The sequence below is a fragment of the Coenobita brevimanus genome, chromosome 72, assembly GCF_032717465.1.
Source record: "Coenobita brevimanus isolate Jiangsu-jjx chromosome 72, ASM3271746v2, whole genome shotgun sequence".
Classification (NCBI taxonomy): Eukaryota; Metazoa; Arthropoda; class Malacostraca; order Decapoda; family Coenobitidae; genus Coenobita; species Coenobita brevimanus.
Window position 1 is genome coordinate 7598762 of NC_137025.1, and position 24950 is coordinate 7623711.

At 41.8% G+C, this 24950-nt stretch overlaps 1 protein-coding gene across 1 annotated transcript in view; it reads left to right on the plus strand.

Annotated features, from left to right (window-relative positions):
• LOC145407013 (rhotekin-like) overlaps nt 1–21110 on the plus strand; it is a 63945-nt gene extending 42835 nt beyond the window's left edge. Inside the window, exons 4-10 of the mRNA XM_080278027.1 lie at nt 2447–2557; nt 8243–8422; nt 9321–9415; nt 15378–15484; nt 17209–17325; nt 18548–18815; nt 20853–21110. Of these exons, the coding sequence (XP_080134153.1) occupies nt 2447–2557; nt 8243–8422; nt 9321–9415; nt 15378–15484; nt 17209–17325; nt 18548–18815; nt 20853–21082 (1108 nt within the window). The 3' untranslated portion in view covers nt 21083–21110. The remainder of the gene's footprint in view (nt 1–2446; nt 2558–8242; nt 8423–9320; nt 9416–15377; nt 15485–17208; nt 17326–18547; nt 18816–20852) is intronic.
• The last annotated feature ends 3840 nt before the right edge of the window (nt 21111–24950 follow it).

Genomic DNA, 24950 nt, shown 5'->3' on the forward strand with positions numbered 1-24950 from the left:
AAAAGACGGGTGTCTGCATATGCTGTCTGAAGGTACTAGGTCCAAAAAGATGGGTGTCCACATACCGTATGCGTTCATGCTCCCCCCACCCCCACTCCACCCCCTTCACCCCCCTACCACCACACCCACACTCCACCCCACCCCCTCCACCCCTGTCCCCCCACCACCTCCAATCATCCCTCACCCCGACCCCCTGACCACCCCTCACCCCCACCCCTACCCCCCACTGCCACCAATACCCCCCCACTGCCCCCATGCTCCACAATCCCCCAACCCCCCCACCATCCCCCAAACCACCCTCCACCCCCTACTCCTCCAACCCCAACCCCCCCACCCTCTACCCCTCACCCCCACCCTCCACACCCCAAACACCCCCATCCCCCATATCTCCCCTACCCCAACCGATTCCTGCACCCAGGCCCTTCACCTCCCATCCCCACCCCCATCCCCATCCCACACACCCCAACCACCCCCTCACCCCACTGCACCACCCCACAACCTCCCACCAAACCCCCCCCAGCCCCCCCCCACAAACCCCCCACCATATCGCACCCGCCAATTACGCCCGTCTTGAGCATATGTTAAAACATTCCAGTGCCTGTCTTTTAGAGGTTAATGGCACCGTGATCTGCACCTTCAAGGATGTCATTAGAGAAGGCCATGTCATCCACTGAGCGATTGTCGCTGTCTCAACGTAAGGATGCTAAGGCTGCAGTGCATGTGGATAAAGAACTGAGTGAATTTTTCTATTTGAATGTTGGATTGAAACGGAAGTGTCATGTCCCGATGGTTGTTCAGTCTGTATATGGATGGGATTATAAAAGATATACAAGGTAGGGCAGTGGATGGTGGAGCAACCTTACTGAGAGAGGGCAGTGTTTGGAAACTCCCCGTACTGTTGTTTGCAGGTGATACGGTACTGTTAAATCAAGACGAAGGGGAACTGCAAGGCATGGTGAATGAGTTTAGGAGAGTGTGTAAGAAATGAAATCTAAGGGTGAATGTAGGGAAGAGTCAAGTTATGGTCTTTGAGAGAAATGAAGCCACTGAATGTTCAGTGAGGCTGGATGAAGAGGAAATGGAAAATGTGAGTACGTTTAAATAGTTGGGTAGTGTGATGAGTAAGAATGGAAGTTTAGTGGGTGAAGTGCTTGATAGGGTGCAGCAGGGAAGAAAGGTTGCTGGTTCTTTGAAAGTAGTGACAGGGAATAGGGAAGTGATTGTGGAAGTAAAAAAGTCATTGCATGACAGTATTGTGATACCAGTCCTAATGTATGGAAGTGAAGCATGGACCGTGTTGGAAGGACACAAGTCAGGAGTGAGAGCAGTGGAAATGAGTTATTTGAGAGGAACAAGTGGAGTCACTTGAAGAGACAGACCGGCAAATGAGGAAGTGAAGGAGCATTGTGGTGTGAATGTGGATGTGATAGGAAGCGTTAGGAGAAACACACTGAGGTGGTTTGGCTATGTGGTGAGGATGGAGAATGAGAGACTGATGAGGAGAGTGTATGTGAGTGAGGTGGAGGGAGTGAGAGGGAGGGGGAGGCCGAGGATGAGATGGAGGGATGGAGTGGAGAGTTATATGAGAGAGGGGAGTGTGAGCTGGGAGCAGGGTAGTGAAATGGCGGGGGACAAGGCGACATGGAGGCGATTTGTTTGTGGTCACCCCTAATGGGATTGAGGCATCTGACAATAGATAGATAGATAGACTTACTTGCCTTTTTAATGAGGCTACCACTTGAATGTTTTATTCAAGGTAGGAAGGCCTTTCAGTAGTGAAGGGTTCAATGCAGACCGTATCTGACACTCTTATTTAAAATAATCTGGAGATAGCAAGCAGATCGTAAAAGGAATAATGCTGTATTTGATTGTGTTAATATTCTCTAGTGCACTATTCATATTTTTTTAATATTGATGTTCTGTAGTTTGCCAAAATAAAAACATTGGATTGCTGTTAGTATCCAAGACTGTTACCAGCTTTGTACTATTCATGACTCCCAAATCCTGGCTTGTGAGATGGAGCTAGGATTCCAGGAGCTTGAATGAGGTGTGACTGATTGTGTGGCCCATTTCACATGGCAGGCTTTCGATAGTTCTCTCACTTACAGACTTTCTATTTCCTTGTTTCGGTATTATTACCTTGCCCTATCCTAAAGTGGGGAAAAGGGTCAGGATGATGATGAATACTGTGTGTAATATCACTTGCATTGTCAGATATGTAGTGTTTGTGCATGGTGAGGAAGATGATGATTATAATGTTGATGATGATGAGTATTGTGTGTGGAATTCCACTTGTGTTGTCAGTTTTATGGTGTTTGTGCTCGATGATGATGATGATGATGATATTTTCTATAATCCAACCCTAGTTGGCAGGCTTGCAGTATTTATACATAATGTTGATAATTATGATAATTCATATTGTCTGTAACCTCACCTTTGGTGCCAGGTTTGCTGTGTTTGTGCTGCTCAAGATTGGCACAGAGATCTATGACACGGTGATGGTGAATCCTGTCGACCGCTCCATGACAGATATCTGCTTTGATGATGTTATTGTATTGTAAGTTGACATGAATATTTTTTTTTTATCAAGGATATCAGTATGTGTGTATTTTATGCCATCAGTGTTTGTGAATTTCTCTTTTGTGTAGCAAAAAGATTATCATTACTGTATATCTTATGATTATCCCATTATAATGAAGTGCAGCACTTGTTGCTCCTTTTTTGTTGTATTTTTAGTTATTGGTCTATGGGAAAAAAAAAAAAAAAAAAAAAAGTAATAACAGTAATACTGGTAAGCAGTATAATGTTTTGACCACATTACTCTGATAATTTCTTTCTTTATCACTCAGTCATGGTGTTTTGTGCTACTGTCTGTTATTTCATTATCCCTTTCACTGCCATGAAAGCAGTCAGTTATGGTATTCAGACTAGAACCATATGATTTTATTCACCTGAAAGAAATCCTAGCAGTCATTGCATTAAAAGCTGTCTTGAAATACCCCTGTGCGTCTGTTGACTCAGGCATTGTGTTCATACTAACACCAGAGGATTTTGTTTAACTTAGAAAACTTATAGCTGTCAGAGGCTTGAAGAATTACAGTACCAGTAGCTATTATCCCATTCTGTCAAATTAATCATAGTTTCATTTTGTTCCAATAACATTGGCTTATTTTTATACAGAGTAGGAGATCTCCTCATAGTAAGGGATTAATGTATGCTCTGTCTATCTTCCCCAGTGTAAGAGTAAAAGAAGCTGAATAAAATAAAAATGATTTTGAGAAAGGAAGAATAAAATTCAAGAGCTGTCATCATAGCAAAGGTGCTCAAAATACTCTTGTCTTGACTGCGTTGTGGAATGTGTTGGCTACAGTTATGACAGAGGTCTGCAGGCAAATTCAGGCAGCATTTCTGAGCTTTCACTAGCCTCACCAGTGTTATTTTGCTTCCCACTTTTAGGCGTTCTCTTAGCTATGAATCCCTTTTACATTTCTTGGATTCACATTACCATTTTTAATCCCTTCAGTGCAGGCAGTCTTCATTATGTGTTGCATTTATTTATTTATTTATCTTTTTTTTTTTTTTTTTAGACCATGAGTACAAAACAGTACTGTAAATTGGGGAAGCCAGCAGAGTATCTCTCTGTGCATAAGTGGACCTTTAATAGGTAATTTTTCAATATTACGATGATTTAGCAGTAACATAGAATATGAAAATGGCAACATGTAACGAGGACTTGATGTATTCCATCCATCCATCCATCATCCAATCCTATGTCGCCCCATAAGGAGTGTAGTAACCCGGGACTAGACAAGTTGGTCCTGACATTTAAGATGAGAGTGACCAGCCTCACTCATCCCTTAGTGGCATTACATGAGCAATAAACCCCAGTCACCCCATGGATAAAAGCCTACACAGACTCAGTCCAATTGGAGCACCTTAATTGCGCACTAAACCACCAGGCTCCATAATTTGGGTATATGGATGCCACCCAGCGCAGTAAATGGTTTCCTGGTGTACTGGAAATCATTTGGTTTGTCACTCAGTGTAAAGTTACTCACAGGCAGAAGGAAGAGGAAAGAATGAAGGAGAGAAAGACAGAAGAGGGAGTGTAAAGTCACCCGTAGGCAGAAGAAAGAGGAAAGAGTGAAGGAAAGAGAGAGAGAGAGAGAAGAGGAAGGATGAAAGAGAGGAAAGGGCAGACACCGAAAGCAGCACTACATTGAGTGTGTGGATGGCGAGCACTCCCACCTACCACTTATATACTTATTGTTTTATTTTGGTTGCTGGACAGCTTGATGCAGTCTAAGGAAGAGCACTATTAGTGAAGGGGTTAATAAAGGCTATATCTAACTCTTCCAGCTTAAAAAAACTATACCAACGTGAACATCATCATCAGGAATAGCAAGACTAAGTTGAATATGATATCCTCTGGCTGTGTAGGTTAAGCAACAGTTATTTCCATGAATTTTTTTTTTTTTTTTTTAACAGTTATTCACTTAAAGATATCCCAAATTAAATAAAATATCTGTGTTGTATTTGTTTAGTAAAATATAATACTGTATTTCATGTGTCAAAACCATCTCAGGAAATTTTACATATACAGTGGTGGTAGGTGATGGCAACCATCATCCTTTCACATGATGTAGTGCTGCCTGCTTCTTCCTTCACCTTTATCACTTTTTTTTTTTTTTTTTTCCCCCCCCCTATATCTCACCATCATCCACTCACTTGATGTTGTGCTGCTTACTACTGCCTTCACCATTATCACTCTTTTTCTGTGTCTGCCCTCTTCTCTTCCTATTTTTCCCATCATTCCTGTCACATTTTATTATGCCTCTTTCCATTTCAGGTGGCTTTACATTGAATGGCAAGCCTGATGGTTTCCTGTAAGCCAGGAATTCATTTACAGCGCCGGGTGGTAACCATATAACCAATCCATACGTGTTCCCTACATGTCAGCAAGTGGGTTGGCAGAGGGTTAGTGCCCCTCACCGTAAAACAACTAACTCAAAGACTAACGGCCACCCCTTATGGCGTCTGGCAATAGATAGATAGATAGTATACCGGTATGTGCTGAATCTATATTTATACAGTACAGTATATAGGATTTTAGAATAGTCTATCTATCTATCTCTATCTATTGCCAGACGCCTCAATCCCATTTGGGGTGGCCACAAACAAATCGCCTCCAAGTCGCCCTGTCCCCGGCCATTTCACTGCTCTGCTCCCAACTCACACCCCCCTCTCTCATATACCTCTCCACCCCATCCCTCCATCTCATCCTCTGCTTCCCCCTACCTCTTCCCCCCTCCACCTCACTCACATACACTCTCTTCGTCAGTTTTTCACCCTCCATCCTCTCCACATGGCCAAACCACCTCATTGTGTTCCTCATAATGCATCCTATCACATCCACATCCACACCACAACGCTCCTTTATATCCTCATTCGTCAGCCTCTCTCCATGTGACTCCACAGGCTCCTCTTAAATAACTCATTTCCCCTGCTCTCACTCTTGACTTGTGTCCTTCCAACAACGTCCAAGCTTCACTTCCATACGTTAGAGTTGGTATCACAATACTGTCGTGTAGTAACTTTTTCACTTCCATGGTCACTTCTCTGTTTCTTATCACTGCTTTCAAAGAACCAGCAACCTTTCTTCCCTGCTGTACCCTTTCAAGCACTTCACCCTCCAAACCTCCATCCTTACTCATCACACTACCCAAGTACTTAAACGTACTCACATTTTCCAATTCCTCATCATCCAACCTCACTGTACATTCACTGACTTCACCTCTCTCAAAGACCATCACTTTACTCTTCCCTACATTCACCTTTAGATTCCGTTTCTTACACACTCTCCCAAACTCATCCACCAAGCCTTGCAGCTCCCCTTCGTCTTCACTCAACAACACAGTATCATCTGCAAATAACATTTCAGGGAGTTTCCAAACACTATCCTCTCTCACCAGGGCCACTCCAACATCCACTACCCTACCTTGTACCTCTTTTATTACCCCATCCATGTACAGATTGAACAACCATGGAGACATGACACATCCATGTTTCAACCCAACTTTCAAAGAGAAAAATTCACTTAGTCCACCATCCACACGCACTGCAGCCTTCGCGCCATCATACATACTCTTCACAGCATTCAACAACTTCCCATCTACTCCATATATTCTTAACACTTTCCACAATCCTTGTCTATCCACCCTGTCATATGCTTTCTCCAAATCCATGAAAGCCGCATACAACTTCTTTCCCTTCTCTAGAAACTTTTCCACTAAAGATCTAAGAATGAATATCTGATCTACACAACCTCTTCCCTTCCTAAAGCCTCCCTGTTCTTCTCCAACTAATTTCTCTGTTCTTTCTCTAACTCTGTCAATAAGTATCCTACCATACACTTTTCCTATTATACTAAGAAGACAAATGCCCCTATGATTACCACACACTTCTTTTTCCCCTTTTCCTTTGTACAAGGGAATAATTATACCTGACTTCCAATCCTCCGGGACTCTACCTTCCTCCCAGGCCAATCTGCACATCTTCCACATCCATTCTACTACTATCTCTCCCCCATGCTTCAGCATTTCACCACACACTCCATCAATTCCTGGGGCTTTCCCTGATTTAACTTTCTTCATTGCTTCCACAACTTCTATCCTACTGATTTCCTCCTGTCTTCTCACCTCCCTCCTTCTCCCAGCCATTCCCCAGCCACTTATACTCACATTACTTCCATCCTCTATGTTCAACAATTCCTTAAAGTGTTCTCTCCATCTGCTCACTTTTTCTCCCTTCTCCACTAGTAATCTACCATTTTTATCTTTTACTCCCCTTCTAACTTCAATTCCACCCTGTCTTACTCTTTTCACCTCTTTTCAGAACATTTTCTTACAGTCCCTCCACTTTACACTCAAATTCCTTCCAAATTCCTCATCCACTCTCTTCTTACTCTCTCTTACTAATCTTTTCACCTCTCTCTTTCTTTCTACATATAACTCTTTCTTCCGCCTCTCAACTTCTTCCACGCCCCTATTTCTCATCCATTCATTGTATGCTTTCTTCTTTTGTGCCACAGCCTATCTCACCTCTTCAGTCCACCACGCTGTTCCTTGCACCCCCCTCCGTCTTCTCTTCCTTCCACACACCACATCACATGCTGCACATATTTCTTCCGTAAATATCTTACACACACCTTCCACGTCTCCCATCTGCTCCAATTCATATTTGCCCAATCGTTCCTCCACTTCTCTCTTATACTCTGCCTTTTTCTCATCCTCATGTAACCTTTCCACTCTCCTTGCAACTACTCCTTCCTCTTGTCTTTCCCTTCTTCTGTTCCTCCATCTTACTTGAATCCTAATTCTGGCCACCACCAAGTAGTGGTCAGAAAGTTCACTCCCCCAACCTCTATAAGCTCTTGCATCCATTACACATCTTCGCATCCTTTCATCCACACACACATAATCAATCATTGCCTTCCTTTCATTCAGTTCACCACCCACCCTTCTCATCACTTGCCATGTATACCTGTGGTTCATTTTATGCCTGAAGAGGGTATTGGCTATCACCAACCCCCTCCCAGCACAAATGTCCACTCACGGTGATACCTTTTCTCCATATGTTTCTCTTCTCTGCAGCTTCTTCCTCTTTTCCTTATTCTCTTTTGTACATGTAGGTCCTTCTTCCCTCCACTTAGTTTATCTTTTACCTTGATACCTCTTTTCTTCAGTTTCTTCCCTTTTCCTTTCCCTTTGTCTTGTTCCCCTTTCTTATTTATTTATTATTTTCCATTGACCCTCACCAATTTTAGCTGTTTCGTTCATCTTCCTTCCACCATGTTCCTCTGTCCATCAGCTTCTTATCTTCCTCAGTTCTTTCTTTTTCTCATTAATTTCATATTTTTCCCTCCCATTTTCCTACATCTTTTATTCCTCCTCCATCCTTCCCTTAGCCTCATAATCCCAAAGGTCTCTCCTGTTTTGAATAGAAACATCTGACATTAGCTAAGAATAGGGTCGGTGCTGCCTCCTGATCATTTTATGTAGCTTAAGAGAGCTTCTTGTTGTGATGGGGTTAGTAAAGCTGAATCCAACCCCCTCAGTTTGAAAAGTCTTATCATTAAGATGAATAAAATTGTTTGCAGATGGCAAGAATAAAATCAGGTCTGATTTAAAGGGTTTAGCGCTTGTTTCCACTGGCCAGCTCTCACCTGTTGTCTTTTCCCCAGCAACAACATACCCTCCAACTTTGAGTGTCAGCTGGAGGTGTACAGTCACGTATTGCACTCAGACCTCAGCATGGCTAGCACGCCCCGCAAGCTCAAACGAACACTCCACTCATCCATCTCGCGCACTGTTGGACGCAAGTTGGCTGCATCACTCAGGGATGAACTTGCTGCAGGAGAAATGTGAGTTTGCTTATGGTTTTATTAGATGTTTTTGAAGTCTCTGGAATCCTGGTTCCACCATACACACCTTGCTGTGTGCTCAGGATTCTTGAATTTGACTGATGTGTGTATGATTGTGTGGTCCCCTTTACTGAACTTTCTGTTGAAAGTTTTCCCACTTTCATTTCTCTATGTGTTCTTTTCTGGATCCTACCTCACCCCATCCCTAAGTGGGATAAAAGGTCAGTATGATGATAAAATTTATTGTGACTAATGTAACCTATGAGAAGAAGCTGGGACTTCTGAAAGCATGAATGGTGACTATGTTGATAGTGAGGAATGTGAAACATGGATTATACAATAGTCACACAGGCTACAACTAAGAGCATTTGAAACAGGTACTTTCACTGTTCATGTGGAAGGAGAGCTAGATTACTGAACATGTGTTTATGTAAATTGAGGTGGAGGTGAATGGAAATGAAACATAGAAATAATTGGAACTGTTGTATATCACAGTGGCTTGGACACATAGTAAGCTTAAAGAACAGAAATACTGTACTAGATAAAGTGATGGACAGCAGTAATGCAAATGCAAGAAGAAGGGGAGGCAGGTTGTGACTAAAATAGAATAATAATGGTGGTCAGTATATGGAGAAATGTGGAAATGGATCACATGTTTCCAGGGAAGAAATAATGCATTATGTGACATTAATGATGGTATTTACATCTGATCATCCATCTTTGACCCGCACATTGTATTTTATTTTCCAACCTTCCCATAGGTGGAAACAGTGGTCATAATGATGATAAGTATATTATGTACTTACCTCATTCAATAATAGAAAGTAGGGTCATGATGTTCTTGATTTATGTGTATACTTGTCTATTTGTTTAATTGTTTGTGTTTTCTTTCCTGCAGGGGTCCTAAGTTTGATTTGGTAGCCACAGCAAAGCTGACACTTGACCATGTCTCCAACAACACAGCCACCTTTGATCTTGTACTTGAAAATCTCGGTCAGTTGCCATACTTAATTTTGTTTCTAGACACATACAGTACTGCCTACATTATAGGTATGCTTTTTTGTAGTTTGCTTTTGCTGCTACCAAGCCATTTTTTAACTGAGGAAAACCCCCGCTTGGTGAATGCGCTGTCTAACGCCTCCAGTCTGAAAACTCTCCGAAACTGGAAAAATAAATTAATGGTGGTTAAAGTGTATAAAAAGATGTTGTAATAAAGAAATTAAGGTGGTAAGTAAAGTGATAGCACTGTAAATTGTTGTATTTTTGGCAGAATATAAAATGTTACATCATTGTGGGAGTAGTGAAAATGAGCTATTTGAGGAGCACGAGTTACATGGAGTGACAGACGACAAATGAGGAAGTGAAGGAACATTGTGGTATGGATGTGGATGTGAAATACATTGGGGGAGAAATACATTGAGGTGGTTTGGCCATGTAGAGAGGATGAAGAGTGAGAGATGAACTAGGAGAGTGTGTGAGTGAAGTGGAGGGGGGAAAAGGGATGGGGGAAACCAAAGATTAGATGGAGGGATGGAGTAGAGAGGTATATGAGAAAGGCAGGTGTAAGTTAGGGGGAGGGCAGCAAAGTGACAGGAGACAGGGTGACGTGGAGGCTATTTGTTTGTGGCCTCCCCTGGCTATAGATTGATAAATTGACCTCATTTTGCCTTAGCTGTTTTAGAAACATAACTTGGTCGATGAGAATATTCAAAGGTTTTTAGTGCACTCATTTGAGTAATACACAAAGTTATCAGTGTAACTTTCTAAGTAGGATATTTTACTGTACATATGAGAAAATGCAAATGGCTTCATTACTTCATTTCTGATACATCCAGTTCCCTAATACTGCAGAAAAATGTCTGTTGTATCTGTCCTTCTGTAAGTCTGTCCATCTTTGTCCATGTCTGTTTATATACTGCACTACAGTAGACCCTCGTTATACTGGACTAATTGGAGGAAAGCCAGGTTTGTTAACCCTTTGAGATTCAAATGACTTTTTCGATCGTCATTTCAAATCCAACCTCAGAGATTTGGATGATGCTTTTAATCGTCATTTTAGGAATGTTTTGTAAATTATTCACCATAAATCGCATTTACGCATCATAACAAAGAGGCTCGAGCATGTTGTCACGGAATGGTTACTCTATGTGTGGGGGTACTGCACAGCTGGTCTGACTCATAGCTTTGTTTCTTTATAACTTTATTCTTGGTGAATATTTTTCTACAGCAAGGTATAAAATTTTTTATTTTTGCCTAACTTCAACTCGTCACTTTGACTTTTTATTTTCTCTGTTTTCCTTTTTATGAACATACTGCGATAAAGTACAACTACACAGCTTCAAAATAACACCACAACCAGCATCCTATCATAAAAAGTGTATTTACACTGACTGATCAAAGAAAAACATCGCAAAGCAAATATGCGGCCGAGACCAAAAATTGTGCATCTCTTTCCTTTCGGTTTACTGCACAATGAATTGCAAAAATTACCATAATCTATTTATTATTGTAAAGGTAATTTATTGTATTTTTGCATGGTTTAAACCAAATTTACATATCTTTACTCATTATTTTTTGCCGAATATTTTTCTACAGCGAGATATAAAATTTTTGCTTTTCACCTAACTTCAACTCATCATTTTGACATTTTTTCTTTGTTCTCCATATTTGAACATACTGCGATAAAGTACAACTATTCAGCTTTAAAATGACACCAAAACCAGCATTCTATCTTGAAAAGTGTATTTACACAGAGCGATCAAAGTAAAATATCGGGCCGCAAAGATGTGGGTCAGTGTGAGTGGCTGGCTTTGACACAGACATAATCTGCCCAGCCCAAACACCTGATAGGGTTAAAGTTGAAAGTTCATGAAATCTGAGGATACCCCCCCCCAGGTGGGAATTAAAGCACATGTTTGAAAATAAAGGAGTTTAAATCATACTCTAGCATTAAAAATGAAAACTATACCCATTTTACACAAACTTGACCCATGATTTCACCCTTTTGCAGCTTGTTTCACATCCTTGTCATAGCACTTCTTCATAACTAGTACAGTATTACTACAGTATAATCTGTTATTGCAACTCAGCAGTCATAATGGGAAGAAGGCAATTTTAGGTCATGTTAGAGTGAAAAAGGTAGGAAACACATGTAATGTGTCCAATTGGGCCAAACGTAATGACCATCATTCAGTATAGCCGATGAAAGTTCGGTGGGCTCTGAGGTATTTGCTAAATATGAAATTCGTTATATCAAGGTTCTTTATAGCAAGGGTCTACTTATTTACCTGCTTCTCTGTCTTTCTGTCTGTTTATTTCCCTATCCATCTGTCTGTTGCCAAATGTCTAATTGAAGAGTTCATTCTGGCATGCAAACCTGACTGTTCATCACTTCCCCTTGACTGTCGATGCCACTTTCCATCACGTACTTCCCCATTTGATTCTTCTGTTTCTTCTTGGCTTTTCTTTCCATGTCACTTTCTATCATGTACTTTCCATATTATCCTTCCTTCCCTTCTAAGCTGGCTTCTATCATGTACTCTTCCACTTTATCAGTCCTCTTGCCAAGGCTTTCCTTTCTGAACCACTTTCCATCATGTAATCTTCCACTTAATCCATTCATCTTGTGTTGGCTTTCCTTTTTGAGCCACTTTCCATCAAGTACTCCTCCACTTTATCCTTCCATCATATCTTGATCTTGCATTCCTTTCTTCATATTCCCTTCAACTTGGCCTGGCCCTTTTTTTTTCCCCAATACTGTATATCCTTTAGCTTCTATTTTTTTTCACCTTTGATAGTAGACCATTAACCCATGGGGATGGAGGAAGGACCAGATGGAAAGAATATTTTGAAAGCCTGATGAATCGAAATAGAGAGAGCAGAGCAGTTGTAAACATGATTGGTTTCGGGGGTGTGCAGAGAAGGAATGCAGTGCCAGGAGATGTGACACTTGCACAGGTGAATCGTTCTGTGAAGCGGCTGAAAAATGGGAAAGCAGCTGGGTTTAATGAGGTATATGCAGAGATGACTATCTGTAGTGGAGAGAGTGGAATGGAGTGCTTGTTGGAGATACGTAAGAAAGCATGGATGAGTGAAACTGTGCCAGCAGAGTGGAAGAAGGCTGTGATTGTACTGTGTCTATCTATTGCCAGACGCCTCAATCCCGTTCAGGGTGGCCACAAATAAATCGCCTCCACGTCGCCCTGTCCCCCGCCATTTCACTGCCCCGCTCCCAACTCACACCCACCTCTCTCATATACCTCTCCACCCCATCCCTCCATCTCATCCTCGGCCTCCCCTTCCCTCTTCCCCCCTCCACCTCACTCACATACACTCTCTTCATCAATCTTTCACCCTCCATCCTCTCCACATGGCCAAACCACTTCAGTGTATTCTTCCTAACGCTTCCTAGCACTCCTGTACAAAAATAAAGGTGAGCAAAGTGAGTGCAAGAATTATCATAGAGAAAGTAAGAGAGATATGAGAAGTCCTAGTGAGTGATGAACAGGGTGGCTTTAGGAGTCACATGTTGTGTGGATCAAATATTTGCAGTGAGACAGATAGCAGAGAAGGCGTGTGAGAAGGACCATAAGGTGTTTATGGCATTCATGGATCTGGAAAAAGAACAAAGTGGATAGAGAAGGATTGTGGAAAGTTTTGCACATGTACAGTGTAGATGGCAAGCTGCTAGGTGCCGTCAAGAGTTTTTATGATGGTAGTGAAGCATGTGTAAGGGTTAATGGGCATCTAAGTGAATGGATCACAATCGGTATGGGCGTGTGACAAGGTTGTGTGATGTCCCCATGGCTGTTCAATATATATATGGATGGGGTGATGAGAGAAGTAAAAACGCAAGTAATGAAGTGGGGGATGGCGTTGGTAATGAATGGTGATGGATGGAATATCTCAAATTTGTTGTATGCTGATGCAGTTCTGCTTGCAGATACCAGACAAGAATTTGGTAGGCTAGTACAGAGTTTTGCTGATGTCTGTGAGCGTTGTGTCTTGAGAGTAAATGTAGAAAAGAGTAAAATGATGGTTACTGAGAGAGAAGTTGACTCCCAGTGCGATGTTACAGTGAATGGAGAGAGACTGGAACTGGTGAGAGAGTTCAAATACCTGGGTACTGTGATAGAAAAGAGAGGAAAATATGCAAAAGAAGTTGAAAGTAGAGTGAAACAAGGATAAAAAGTAGCTGGTGCAATGAAGGCCTTGATAAGAAACAGAGGCTTGAGTGTTGCAGCTGCTCGAGGCTTACATGAAGGAGTGTTAGTGCCAACTTTAACATATGGATGTGAGACTATGGTGTGACATGAAAATTAAAAGTCAAGAGTAAGAGCAGTGGAGATGGGACTGCTGAGGAATGTATGTGGAGTATAGAGGGTGGATACGATACGAAATAATATGATTTGTGAAAGATGTGGAATGAGTAAGTCGGTGGACACCAGAATTGAAGAGAGTGTACTGGGATGGTATGGTCATGTGGAGAGAATGGATAACAGCAGAGTGGTGAAAAAGGTATATCTGAGCGAATTTGAAGGAGAGAGGAGGCGAGGTAGGCCAAGTGGAAGGTGGAGAGATATGGTGGATGAGTGTGTGAGGGGGAGAGGTTTGGAAGTCGGTGAGGCTAGTGAACTGACAAGAGATCAAGGTGGCTGGATGAATGTTGTGAGGAGAAGTGCATGATCAGGGATTTGGTACCCCTTTTTAACGTGGCAGCATCCTTATCGACTCTACTGGTTATGTTTATGGGAAGCTACACAACATGGTGAATGTTTTTGATGTATCTGATAGAGCCAGGATTCCGGGGGATTGAATGATGAGTGAATGGAAGTGTGGCCCATTGGATTGGGCAAATTTGGGCCACTCCTCACCCAGCCTTTGGGTAGGAAAAGAGGTCAGGATGATGATGATGATGATGAATGACAATAAACGCTTTCTTGTAGTACAGTACTCCAAAATTATAATACTGCATGATAGCAGAACTCATCCTTTGACCTATTACCCTCTTTTGAAGTATAGGGCCCCAAGGCTAAACTACTGGCATCTGCAATATTTAACCCCTTTTCTACCATGATGCATTGTTATATGTATATGTTGTTGCTACTTTCAGACAGTTTTGTTTATTTTATAAGCAGTCCCTTACTGATGTGCTCAGAAAGTCACCATTAATACCTTCAGTGTGATGACACTTTTAAGCTGTATTCATACTACCACCAGACAATTTTATTAAGCTTTGGGGAGACTTCTGGGAGTCAAGACAGTAATTGTATAATAGACAGTAATCCTAACCAAGAAGTATCACTGACTGAGTTGATAAAAAACAGGATTAACTTGAAAACACTCATAGTGTATACCTCCGCCAATGCCATTGCCATTAAAAGGATCTGGATCCAGATCTGGATCCATGAAGATATTGTGTGGAACACATAGGATCTGGATCTGCCCCCAAATTTAATGAATTGTTCTTCGACCCATGGCTCACCCTTCCACAAAATTTTAATAATATTCAATGAGAACTTTTGGAGATATTGTGCGGGATACATTGGATCTGGATCCTCCCCCAAATTTAATCAATTCTTTCTTGGCCTATGGCCCACCCTTCCAAAAAATTTCATTGAAATTCATTGAGAACTTGAGATATTGTGTGGGATACTCTGGATCTGGATCCGGATCTGTCCCAAATTAATTGAGAACTTTTGGAGATATCGTGTGGACAGACAAACAAACAGACGAACATAGGTGAATACATAACCTCCTCCAGCTTCGTTGGCAGAGGTAATTAGCCCCTTCAACATCAGGAGTCTCTCATCAACCATTAAAATTGTTTGGCATAACCAAAATAAAATACCAGTTATGTCTTCAGGCCAAAGGGGTTAACTCCTTCACTTTGATGGTGATTATCCATTTTATACTTGTTACTGCCAGAAGATTTTATCTTTCATTCATTACTCAGAGAACCAGTCAAGCCAGCTGCCTTTGTTTGGTCACTTCTGCTGCCGACTGGCTGCTCAGCCAGACTGTGCCACTCAGGAGAGGATCAGTGGACCAGCGCGTGTACAGGTTAACTTATTTTATGCACTCTTGTCCATAATATAAGTACTATGAGAAAAAGTGATTGGAATTTTTCTGCTATTATGTTGTGTCTTTCACCGGCTGTGCCATTGTGAACACTTAACTCGTTATTTGATTTTATAGTATGATAATAGCCATTTCCAAATTACTTATGAGGTGTAATGGCCCAAGGCTAGACAACCATAGTCCAGTACAAGTATGGCTAATTGTCCACTGTTGGTACATACTCCCTCCCCCCCCTTTTTTTTTTTTTATGCGTGGAAGAAGGAACCAAAGGCCAGCAGCCCACAAACCATTACTTCCAAGAAAAAGCAAAAACAAGACAAAAGAGAGCCAAATTCAAAATCTTTTTATCTTGAGATGCGTGGATGGCATTACATGATTGGTGAATCTTCACCTGCCTCTTTGGGATTAAACCTGTGCACCTGACAAGGCATCGCCTATGCCAGGAAGTCATAATCACAAGACCACCAGACACTGTGTTTTGTCCTGTATCAACAGAGATCGGATATATTTTCCCTTGTAAGTATTCCTTCCACATTCTGAGCCATTGTAGTCATTTAATTCTTATGATTTGTATGGTTGGTTTTTTCACAAGAACGTTGGAGGCTTGAATGATTGTGTGGTTCATGTCATGAGGCTCAGTTGATAGCATTTTCTGTTTGTGTTTCCTTTTCCTACCATGTCTCTGGATCCGTACAACTAAACGCTGATAGTGGATAATTTATTTGGGGTGATACTGAGGATGTCCTGTTAATATTTGGGATCAGTAGCAGCATGAGCCAGAAGTGTTTACAGTGGCTTGGTGAGTGAAAAACACTACAGTGGCAGAAATAAGGAAGTTGTTCACTCTTCATGTGCTATAATGCTGCCAAGTCAGACTTGTATGTAAATTACCCTTCATGAAGTTCCACATTTGGCCAGTTCAGTGTTACTTGGAAATGAAAATGTATACTGTAAGGTAATGTTACTTATCTCTTCCATCTCTGTAATGTCCTCTAAGTTAAACCTGACAAGTAAGCAGGAGATTGAAAATTACTGCTATTTATGGAGTGTAGTATGTTTTGCTGCCATTAGAAAATGAATTTTTTTTTTAATAATCCATGAGACATATTGTGAGAATAGAGGCAGTAATTTGAGAGGAAATGTGTATATGGGTCAGGATACTCGTTGACGAATGGAGGCCCTCGTAATCAGACTCAACCTCCTAACTTAATTTAGTCAAATTTTAACATACATAACCCAGGCCAACCTATTGCAAAGTGTTCTAAGTATAAACATAACCCAGTCAGATAGGACACAATTGTGTGTATGGAAAATATGTCTGCATTTCCCTCTAGGAATATAGCTTAACCTAGCTCTACCAGATTACAGGCCAGTGGCAAGCACCCTAGCCTGTCACATGCTTAGTTGAGGTTGATTTCTTGGGGGACATAACTGAGCTGTTTGTTTACCTGGTTGGAAAGTTTTATCAAAATCTGACTTCCATGCAAATTAAATGCTGAAGGGTTGTGAGGTATGTGCAGTGATTGTACCTCATATCAACAGTGGGGATTCAAATAACCTTCAGTAACAGTAGTTGCAGTTTTCAGAATCTCTTCATTCCCAGGATGTGTATTTGAGATACTAACCTAATATACCAGTAGTTTTAATGTTCTCTAACCTAACCTGGTTTAACCAAGCTCAGCATAACCCAGTGTTCTTGGTTACAGGAGGTAGGGAATGAAGTGTCATGGTGTCGTGTGTATGGATGGCAGCTGGAAGTGTGGGGCAGCAAGGAGGATGTCCATCTTTCACCGCACCACCCACACTCATTAGCCATCGATCGGGTCAGTACTTTGCTCCCTTACTCATTGACTGCTTGACTGTTGCTTGTTGTGTTCATTAGCCCTTGAATACTGTACTGTCTTATTGACCGTATGAGTACTTTTCTACTTCTAATTGTTTGTTTGAGTACTGTACTGCCCTATCCTACTCACTGACTGTGAATATTGTACTGTCTGTGTTTTATGCGACTGGAGAGAGAGAGAGAGAGACACCCAGAAGCTGAAAACCTGCAAATACTGATTGTGTGAGAAGTGAAACTGCAAAGAAATGTACATGGTATGTCTTTATTATAAGGAACATGGTCTTAAAAGATGTAGAGCAAGAAAGTTGATTGATGTGATGATAGGTGAGATACTTGGTATGACCATGTATTTAGATAGGATGTGAATATTGTGGTGCAGAAGGTATATGTGATTGAGTTTGAAGGTGGGAGAATGTGTAGAAAACCTCAAAGATAGTTGGATGAAGGTTAGTAAATGAATGTGTGTGAGAAAGTGAGATTTGGAAGCTGAAGTAGCAAAATAATTTAACAGTTAATCAGAGTGGATGGGTGAAGCATGAATGGTGGTGCTGATGGCAGTAGTTACATCCCCTTCACGATGTGGTAGTTGATGAAATAACTCTATCCACAGGTGTTTATTGTTAGATAATTTTATACATCTTTCTTACTCCAGCCAGACAATTTTACTCAACTTAGGAGAGCCCATGGTAGTAAAGGGATTTTTATCAGATGCCTTCAGAAAGAAAAAAGAACGTGATCTTAATCTGAATATAAGTCATAAGAAAATAGCAAAAATAACAGAAAAATTATGTGCTCTAGCAGAAGGGGTTAATAACAAAACTGCTTTAACTTTTCCCTGCAGTTAGTGCACTTTAGAATATTATTCAGTCTAACACCAAGAGAATTTGGCCTGAAAGAAATCTTAGGAGGCTAAAATTATCCCAAGTAACACTTTCTCTATGGTGGTACATCCATCCTTCCATCCATCATCCAATCCTATGTTGCCTCATGAGGAGCAGAGGAGCCCAGGGTCCAGCAAGTTGGTCCTGACAGTTAAGATGAGAACACCTCTGAATATTCTTTAGGTCAACATCGGATGATTTTGTTCAGTTAAAAGGAATCATCACAGACATAGAGTTTAGGATAATCATTTAAAATTAGGAGTATGTTTAATTCTTTAAAACCTCAGTCTGTGACACAGGCCTCCACCCTCCCTCATGCAGAACACAGAAGTGAGTCAGTGTGGAGCAAGTGTGACGGTGGCAAACACCTGTGGATATGACCGTGGTCGCCTCACCCTCACCTTTGAGACAGAGGGTGAGGCAGATGAATGGCGCAGGGCAATGACGCGACACATAGCAGACCACCGGCTGTGGGGACTGGCAGCTGAGGAGGAGATGGAGATTCTCACACCACAGCCAACACGACACAATTTCCTGGTGCCAAGGAGAGGAAGATTTGCTTCACTCTATGAGGAAACCCCACTAAGAGGTAGGGTAAAATAGCAATACCCAGTTCTGTATTAGTCCCTCAAGTATGCAGGGAGTTAAGTCTAGACTGGGTCACTCCAAGACATTTAAAGAGTAGGGTAAACTGATATGATAATTATTCACTGAACATTCAGAATTACTGGAAATACAGAAACAATTCCATTTGGATGTAATTAGTGGTTTGTTTGAGCACAGTGTGCCTAATACTGATATAGCACAATATTATTGTCATTATTATTATTTCTTCTCTTCCTTCCTCTTTTGTCTGTCATTCCTTCATTCTTTCCTCCTCCTTCTGTCTACGGGTGACTCTGCTTTGAGCGCAAGCCAATTGTTTTCCTGTACACCCGGAAACCATTTACTTCGCTGGGTGGTAACCATATAGCCAAATTATGGTGCATGGTGGTTTAATGGGTAATTAAGGCACTCCAGTCAGATTGAGCTGGCGATTGAGGTTTATTGCTCATTAATGCCACGTAGGGATGAGTGAGGCTGGTCACTCTCACCTTAAACGTCTGGACCAACTTGCCTAGCCCCTGGTTCGTGTGCTCCTCTTGGGGCAACACAGGTTTAGATGATGATGAGGCGATTATTATTATTGTTATTTATTATTTTTATTTTATTTTTTTTTTCCTTCATTCTTTCCTCTTCCTTCAGTGTATGGGTGACTCTACACTGAGTGACAAGCCAAATGGTATCCTGTACACCAGGAAACAGTGTATTATGCTGGATGGCAACCATAAAACCAGATCATGGCACCTGGTGGTTTAGTGAGTAATGACGGTGCTCCATTCGAATTGAACCAGTGCAGGTTTATATCCAAGAGACGGTTGGGGTTTATTGCTCATGTAATGCCACTTAGGGTTGAATGAGGTTGGTCACTCATCTTAAATGTCAGGACCAGTTTGCCTAGCCCTAGGCTCCTACATTCTTCATGGGGCAACACTAGATTGGATGATGGATGGATTTTTTTTTTTTTTTTTTGGGGGGGGGGAAGAAGGAACCAAAGGCCATGGGCCAACAAAACTGTTCCTTCCAAGAGAATAACGAAATGCAAGAGAGTTATTGCTGGATAGCTGTCTCTAGGGTGTGTGAGATTCAGCTTTTAAAAAATGTACAGTCTCATTCTGCACATCAGTATGCATGCTAAGAGTCTGGCACTAACAAGGAGCCTACACGGCGATACTCTGCATCCTGGGTGGAGCAACAGTGGTGCCCACCCAGGAGCCCAACCTCCTCATATTTCCAGACACTGGGATGGAGCCTGGTCAAATCCCAATGAGGTGTTGTCTACCACATGGGAGTGCCAGATCCTTGCACAGTGTGCGTATCATACTGTACCTGTAGGACGGTCCCACAGAAGCTAATGCCTACCTGTGGGCAGTGGGGCTGCTCAGCCACACAGACCATAACAGGCATCTCACTTTTCCTGGATGACTCAGATATCATTCCAAGCATTTTAAATAACAACAAAACTAAGATGCTTATGGAAAGTGGTTGCACCCTGAGCATCTTTTTGAGATGTAAGAATGATTAAAAGAATTGCTGTCTTGAAGATATCTCCTGAAGTATGCACTTCCATCATAGAACAGGGTAACTACGTCTACGTAGGTCTCAGAAGATGCAATGCAGTCAACAGATTGTTTTGTTCACACATCTGAGAAGTGTACTAGAAAGAACGATGATCCCAAAGTGTTTTTTGTGCTCCTGCCCATAAATCTAAATGTTTTAGTAGATTGTGGTAATTGAGTCTCCCAAAAATATTAACTGCTTTTCTACATGTAACAGAGAAGCTTATTTCAATTCTTAGTTGATTGCTCATTTTACTTCTAGTAGAGAGTGTCCAGTTATAATTTCACATAGGAATAGATTTATTCAAAATACTGTACCAACTTTGTCCAGTCAAAAAAAAATTAATGATACTCCCCTTGAGTCTGTTAACAATTTTTTCCTCTAAACATTTGTTCCATCTGTAATAAAACAGACTTTATTAACAAAACTCTAACAACACCAGCCTGACATTCTGTTCCACCACCAGATGGGTCACCAAGCTCAGACAAGTCTTCACTGGACGACCTGTATGGTTCGTCAGGGTTCATGAGCTCATACTGCACCCCCTCTGGCCTCCCCCCTGCCACTTCCTCCACTGGCCCAGCTACCCTGGCCCCCTTGCCTCGCACCAGAGCCCTCACTCTAGCCTCGCGACCGTCCTTCAGGCGATGGGGCTCTGTTAAGTGCAATATGCCCTTTTTTAAGAGCAAAAGTTAAAGGGAGGTCTATTTAAAGGTTTTGAGAAGCCTTAGGATGAGAGTGGCAAAATTGTGAACTGGTAGTAAGCAAGAAGAAATGTTATGTAGAAATTTTAACTCCATCACTAGTGGAAGTAGAGAATGAAGTAGTGATATAAAATTGCAAGTTAGCGGTGAGTAATAGCTCAAAATGGTGCTTAAATTGACTGACATGAAAACCATTGAGTAGTAAGTCAATTTATTCAGTATCAGGTAGCTGCCATAAGCTAAATAAAATTTTTTAGAAGTAATAAAAATAACTTTTAAATATGTTACCACATTACAAGGAATAATACCCTTTCAGGAAAATGGGAGGCCTCCTAAGATGGTAAAGAGTGCCTACAGGCAACGAGTATGAACTGGAAATGCAGTGTTAGTCTGAAAAGGCTAAGCTCAGTGGAGATTGCATCTAACTCTGTTATTATGTAGAGCCTTTCCAAAACTTTTAAGAAATGGAAATGGCAACAATAACTGGGGGAAAAAAAAATTAAAAGAAGCATCATACTGAAAATGGTCATAGATAAAGAGGTAGCTAATATTTTACTGATGTTGAAACTTAGATTAATCATTTTACACATGAAATCATATGGCAAAGGTAAGGGTAAACCTCCAGTTTTGAATTATTATTTCTGAAGCACCTGATCAAACATGCTCATTGTGCAGTGCAGTAAGCCTTCTGTGTAGTGAACTGCAGTACAGTAACTGGAGGGGAAGAAAAGATAATTTAATCAGTGGTAATATATGCAACTCCAGACTCATCTGAATGTGATCACAGTGGACTATAGGCTAAAGCTGCCCTTTTCAGTAGGATAAAGTTTCCTGTCTCTGGTAGCCCACCATCCTCCTTTCAGCGGTAGGGATAAGTTGAAGGATGTTTGTTTGACCAGACACAGGAATCACTTTGGATGTCATCCCCTGCCTTAACTGCACAAACAAAATATTCAACACAAACATACACAATAACACAAAAAGATGGCTGGCAGACTGTTCAGCAGGCACATGTGCACATGTAACATTTGCCGGTCAGTCATCGAACATCAGAAACTTCACAACTGGTGTCCCTCAAGGATCTATTTTATCCTCTACACTCTTTAACCTACACATGCACAACATACCCACACCCCACACACCACAAATACACACAGCCTCCCATGCAGATGACATAACACATAAATGTACACACCAAAATGTAAACACAACTGCAAACATCCTCCAAACTTACCTCAATACACTACACGAATGGTTCACCACAAACAGATTCACAGTAGCCCCAGCCAAATCTACAATGATCTTTCTCACAAACTGGACAGCAGAACATAGTCACATTCCACACCTTACCATAAACAACACACACACACACACACACACACACACACACACACACACAATCCTTGGTGTAATGTACAATACATCAGTGTCATTTAAACAACACATCACAAACATTAAAAATAAATAACACCAAGACACAACACCCTAAGGTCACTAGCCCAGACGACATTAAGGCACAACAAAGAAACCACGGCCACAGTATTCAAACAGTACATAGCTACATTCAGTGATGAATTATGCAAGTCCTGCTTGGGCTTCTAACCTCATTTAAGCACACTACAACACTCTACAGACCCGGGCGACTTCAAATAAAATAACACCAAGACTCAATGCCTTGAGGTCACTTGCCCATACAATATTCGGACCCAACAAAGAAACCACCACCACAGTATACAAGCAATACATATGTTCAATGATGAATTATGCAAGCCCTGCCTGGGCTCCTAACCTCACCAAAACACACTACAAAACTACAGACCATACAGAACAAGGCCCTAAAAATAATCACAGGCTGCACAGCTACTACACCCAGAGATCACCTACATCAAGAAACCAAAGTCCTCAAAGTCAAGGATCACCTAGACATGAGAGGCACCCAGATTCTTGCTGCAGCCTCCACAAACCCACAACATCCACTACATTACATGGCAGCACATCCACCCACACCAAGGAACATCAAAGCAACACCCAGCACATGATATCATACACAAATTCTGTCATCTCTCCTCCCTCGCCCACCTCAGACCAGTTTCCAGAAGCATATCCACATTTAAATCACTTGCCGCTCCATTCAGTCACTAAAAGACAACACACAGCTGCATGCATGGCCTCCTGACATCCACCTTTCTGAATCCTATCTCCCTCGTGAGGACAGGGCTACCTGGCCAGGCTGAGATGTGGGCACCATCCAGCCCTCTTAAGCTACCAGAAGAGGCTGGATGACTCCGTCGCTGATGCCTATCCAGGATGTAACACAGCACCCCATACTATTAAGCACATTATGGAAGACTGCATTGCACACAATCACCTAAGCCAACAACACAACATACACTCTTTGAGAGCTCTTTGGGAAGACCCGGCTTCGGCCATGGCCTTCCTAAGGAACTCGGGGCTGTTCGGCCAGACTGCCTAGGGAACAACGACTACTACTACTACTACTACTACTCTGCAGACCATACAGAACAAGGCCCTAAAAATAATCACAGGCTGCACAGCAACTACATTTACAGACCACCCACCCCAAGACTCAATCGGTAGAGAGTTGGCTTCAGTTTTAACGGTACCAGGTTCAAATCCTGCTGGGGCAGGGAACAGTTTAAGGATTTGAATTTCATAAAATCAGACTTTACTGATCTACCAGAAGACTCGCCAACATGTCATAAAAATACCCCCGCTAATACCAATACACTAGTCCTGTACGAGACAGCCTTAGCATGTATTCAGTTTGGACGGTGGGTGTTAGCGCCAAAGTGGTGACATGTAGAGGTGTGCGGTACGTGGGAGGACTACTGGGCCGTGAAAGCAGGCTGTGAAGCCTATGCCCAGAGTCGGTTACATTAAAAAAAAAAAAAAAAAAGAAAAAAAAAAATGTGGATCATTGAAACATGAGAGGCACACAAATTCTTGTTGCAACCTCCACAAACCCACACCATCCACTACACTACATGGCAGCACATCCACACACACACCAAGGAACATCAAAACAACACCCAGCACACGATATCATACACAAATACTGTCATCTCTCTCCCCTTGCCCTCCTCAAACCTGCTTCCAGAAGCACATCCGTGCTCAGATCACTCACTGCTCCATTCAGTCACTCAAAGACAACAGATAGCTGCATGCACAGCCTCCTGATATCCACCCTTCTGAATCCTACCTCCCTTGTGAGGACAGGGTCCACCTGGCCAGCCTTTGATGTGAGCATCATCCAGGCCTCTTGAGTTATCAGAAGAGGCTGGATGACTCCATCACTGATGCCTGTCCAGGATGCAACACAGCACCCCATATTATTAAGCACATTATGGAAGACTGCATTGCACACAATCGCCTGCACCAACAGCACAGCATATACTCCTTGAGAGCTCTTTGGGTAAGCCCTTGTCTTGGCCGTGGCCTTCCATAGAGACTCGGGGCTGTTCAGCCAGACTGCCTAGGGAACAACTACGACTACCACTTGGTTATATCAGTGCCATCATGTGAAGGTGTCTCTCCTGCATTATTAAATCAGTAAACCCTCTACCGTATATAAAGAGCTACAGTAATAGAAGGGAAAGAGTAAGTCATTAAATTAATGAACCCAGGTATATAAGGCGATTGTTGGGCTGGTCGAAGTACAGTAGTTCCTTAAATCCAAATTTCAATAAATAGAGGTTCATTGTAGGATGGATAAAAGAGTTCATTAAATCCAAAATTAAATAAATAGAGGTTCATTGTAAAGAGAGTATATTGTATCATTCCTGACTATTCTTCTCAAATGATCATTAGGAGGAGGCATGTCAACACCTTTGCACACTTAG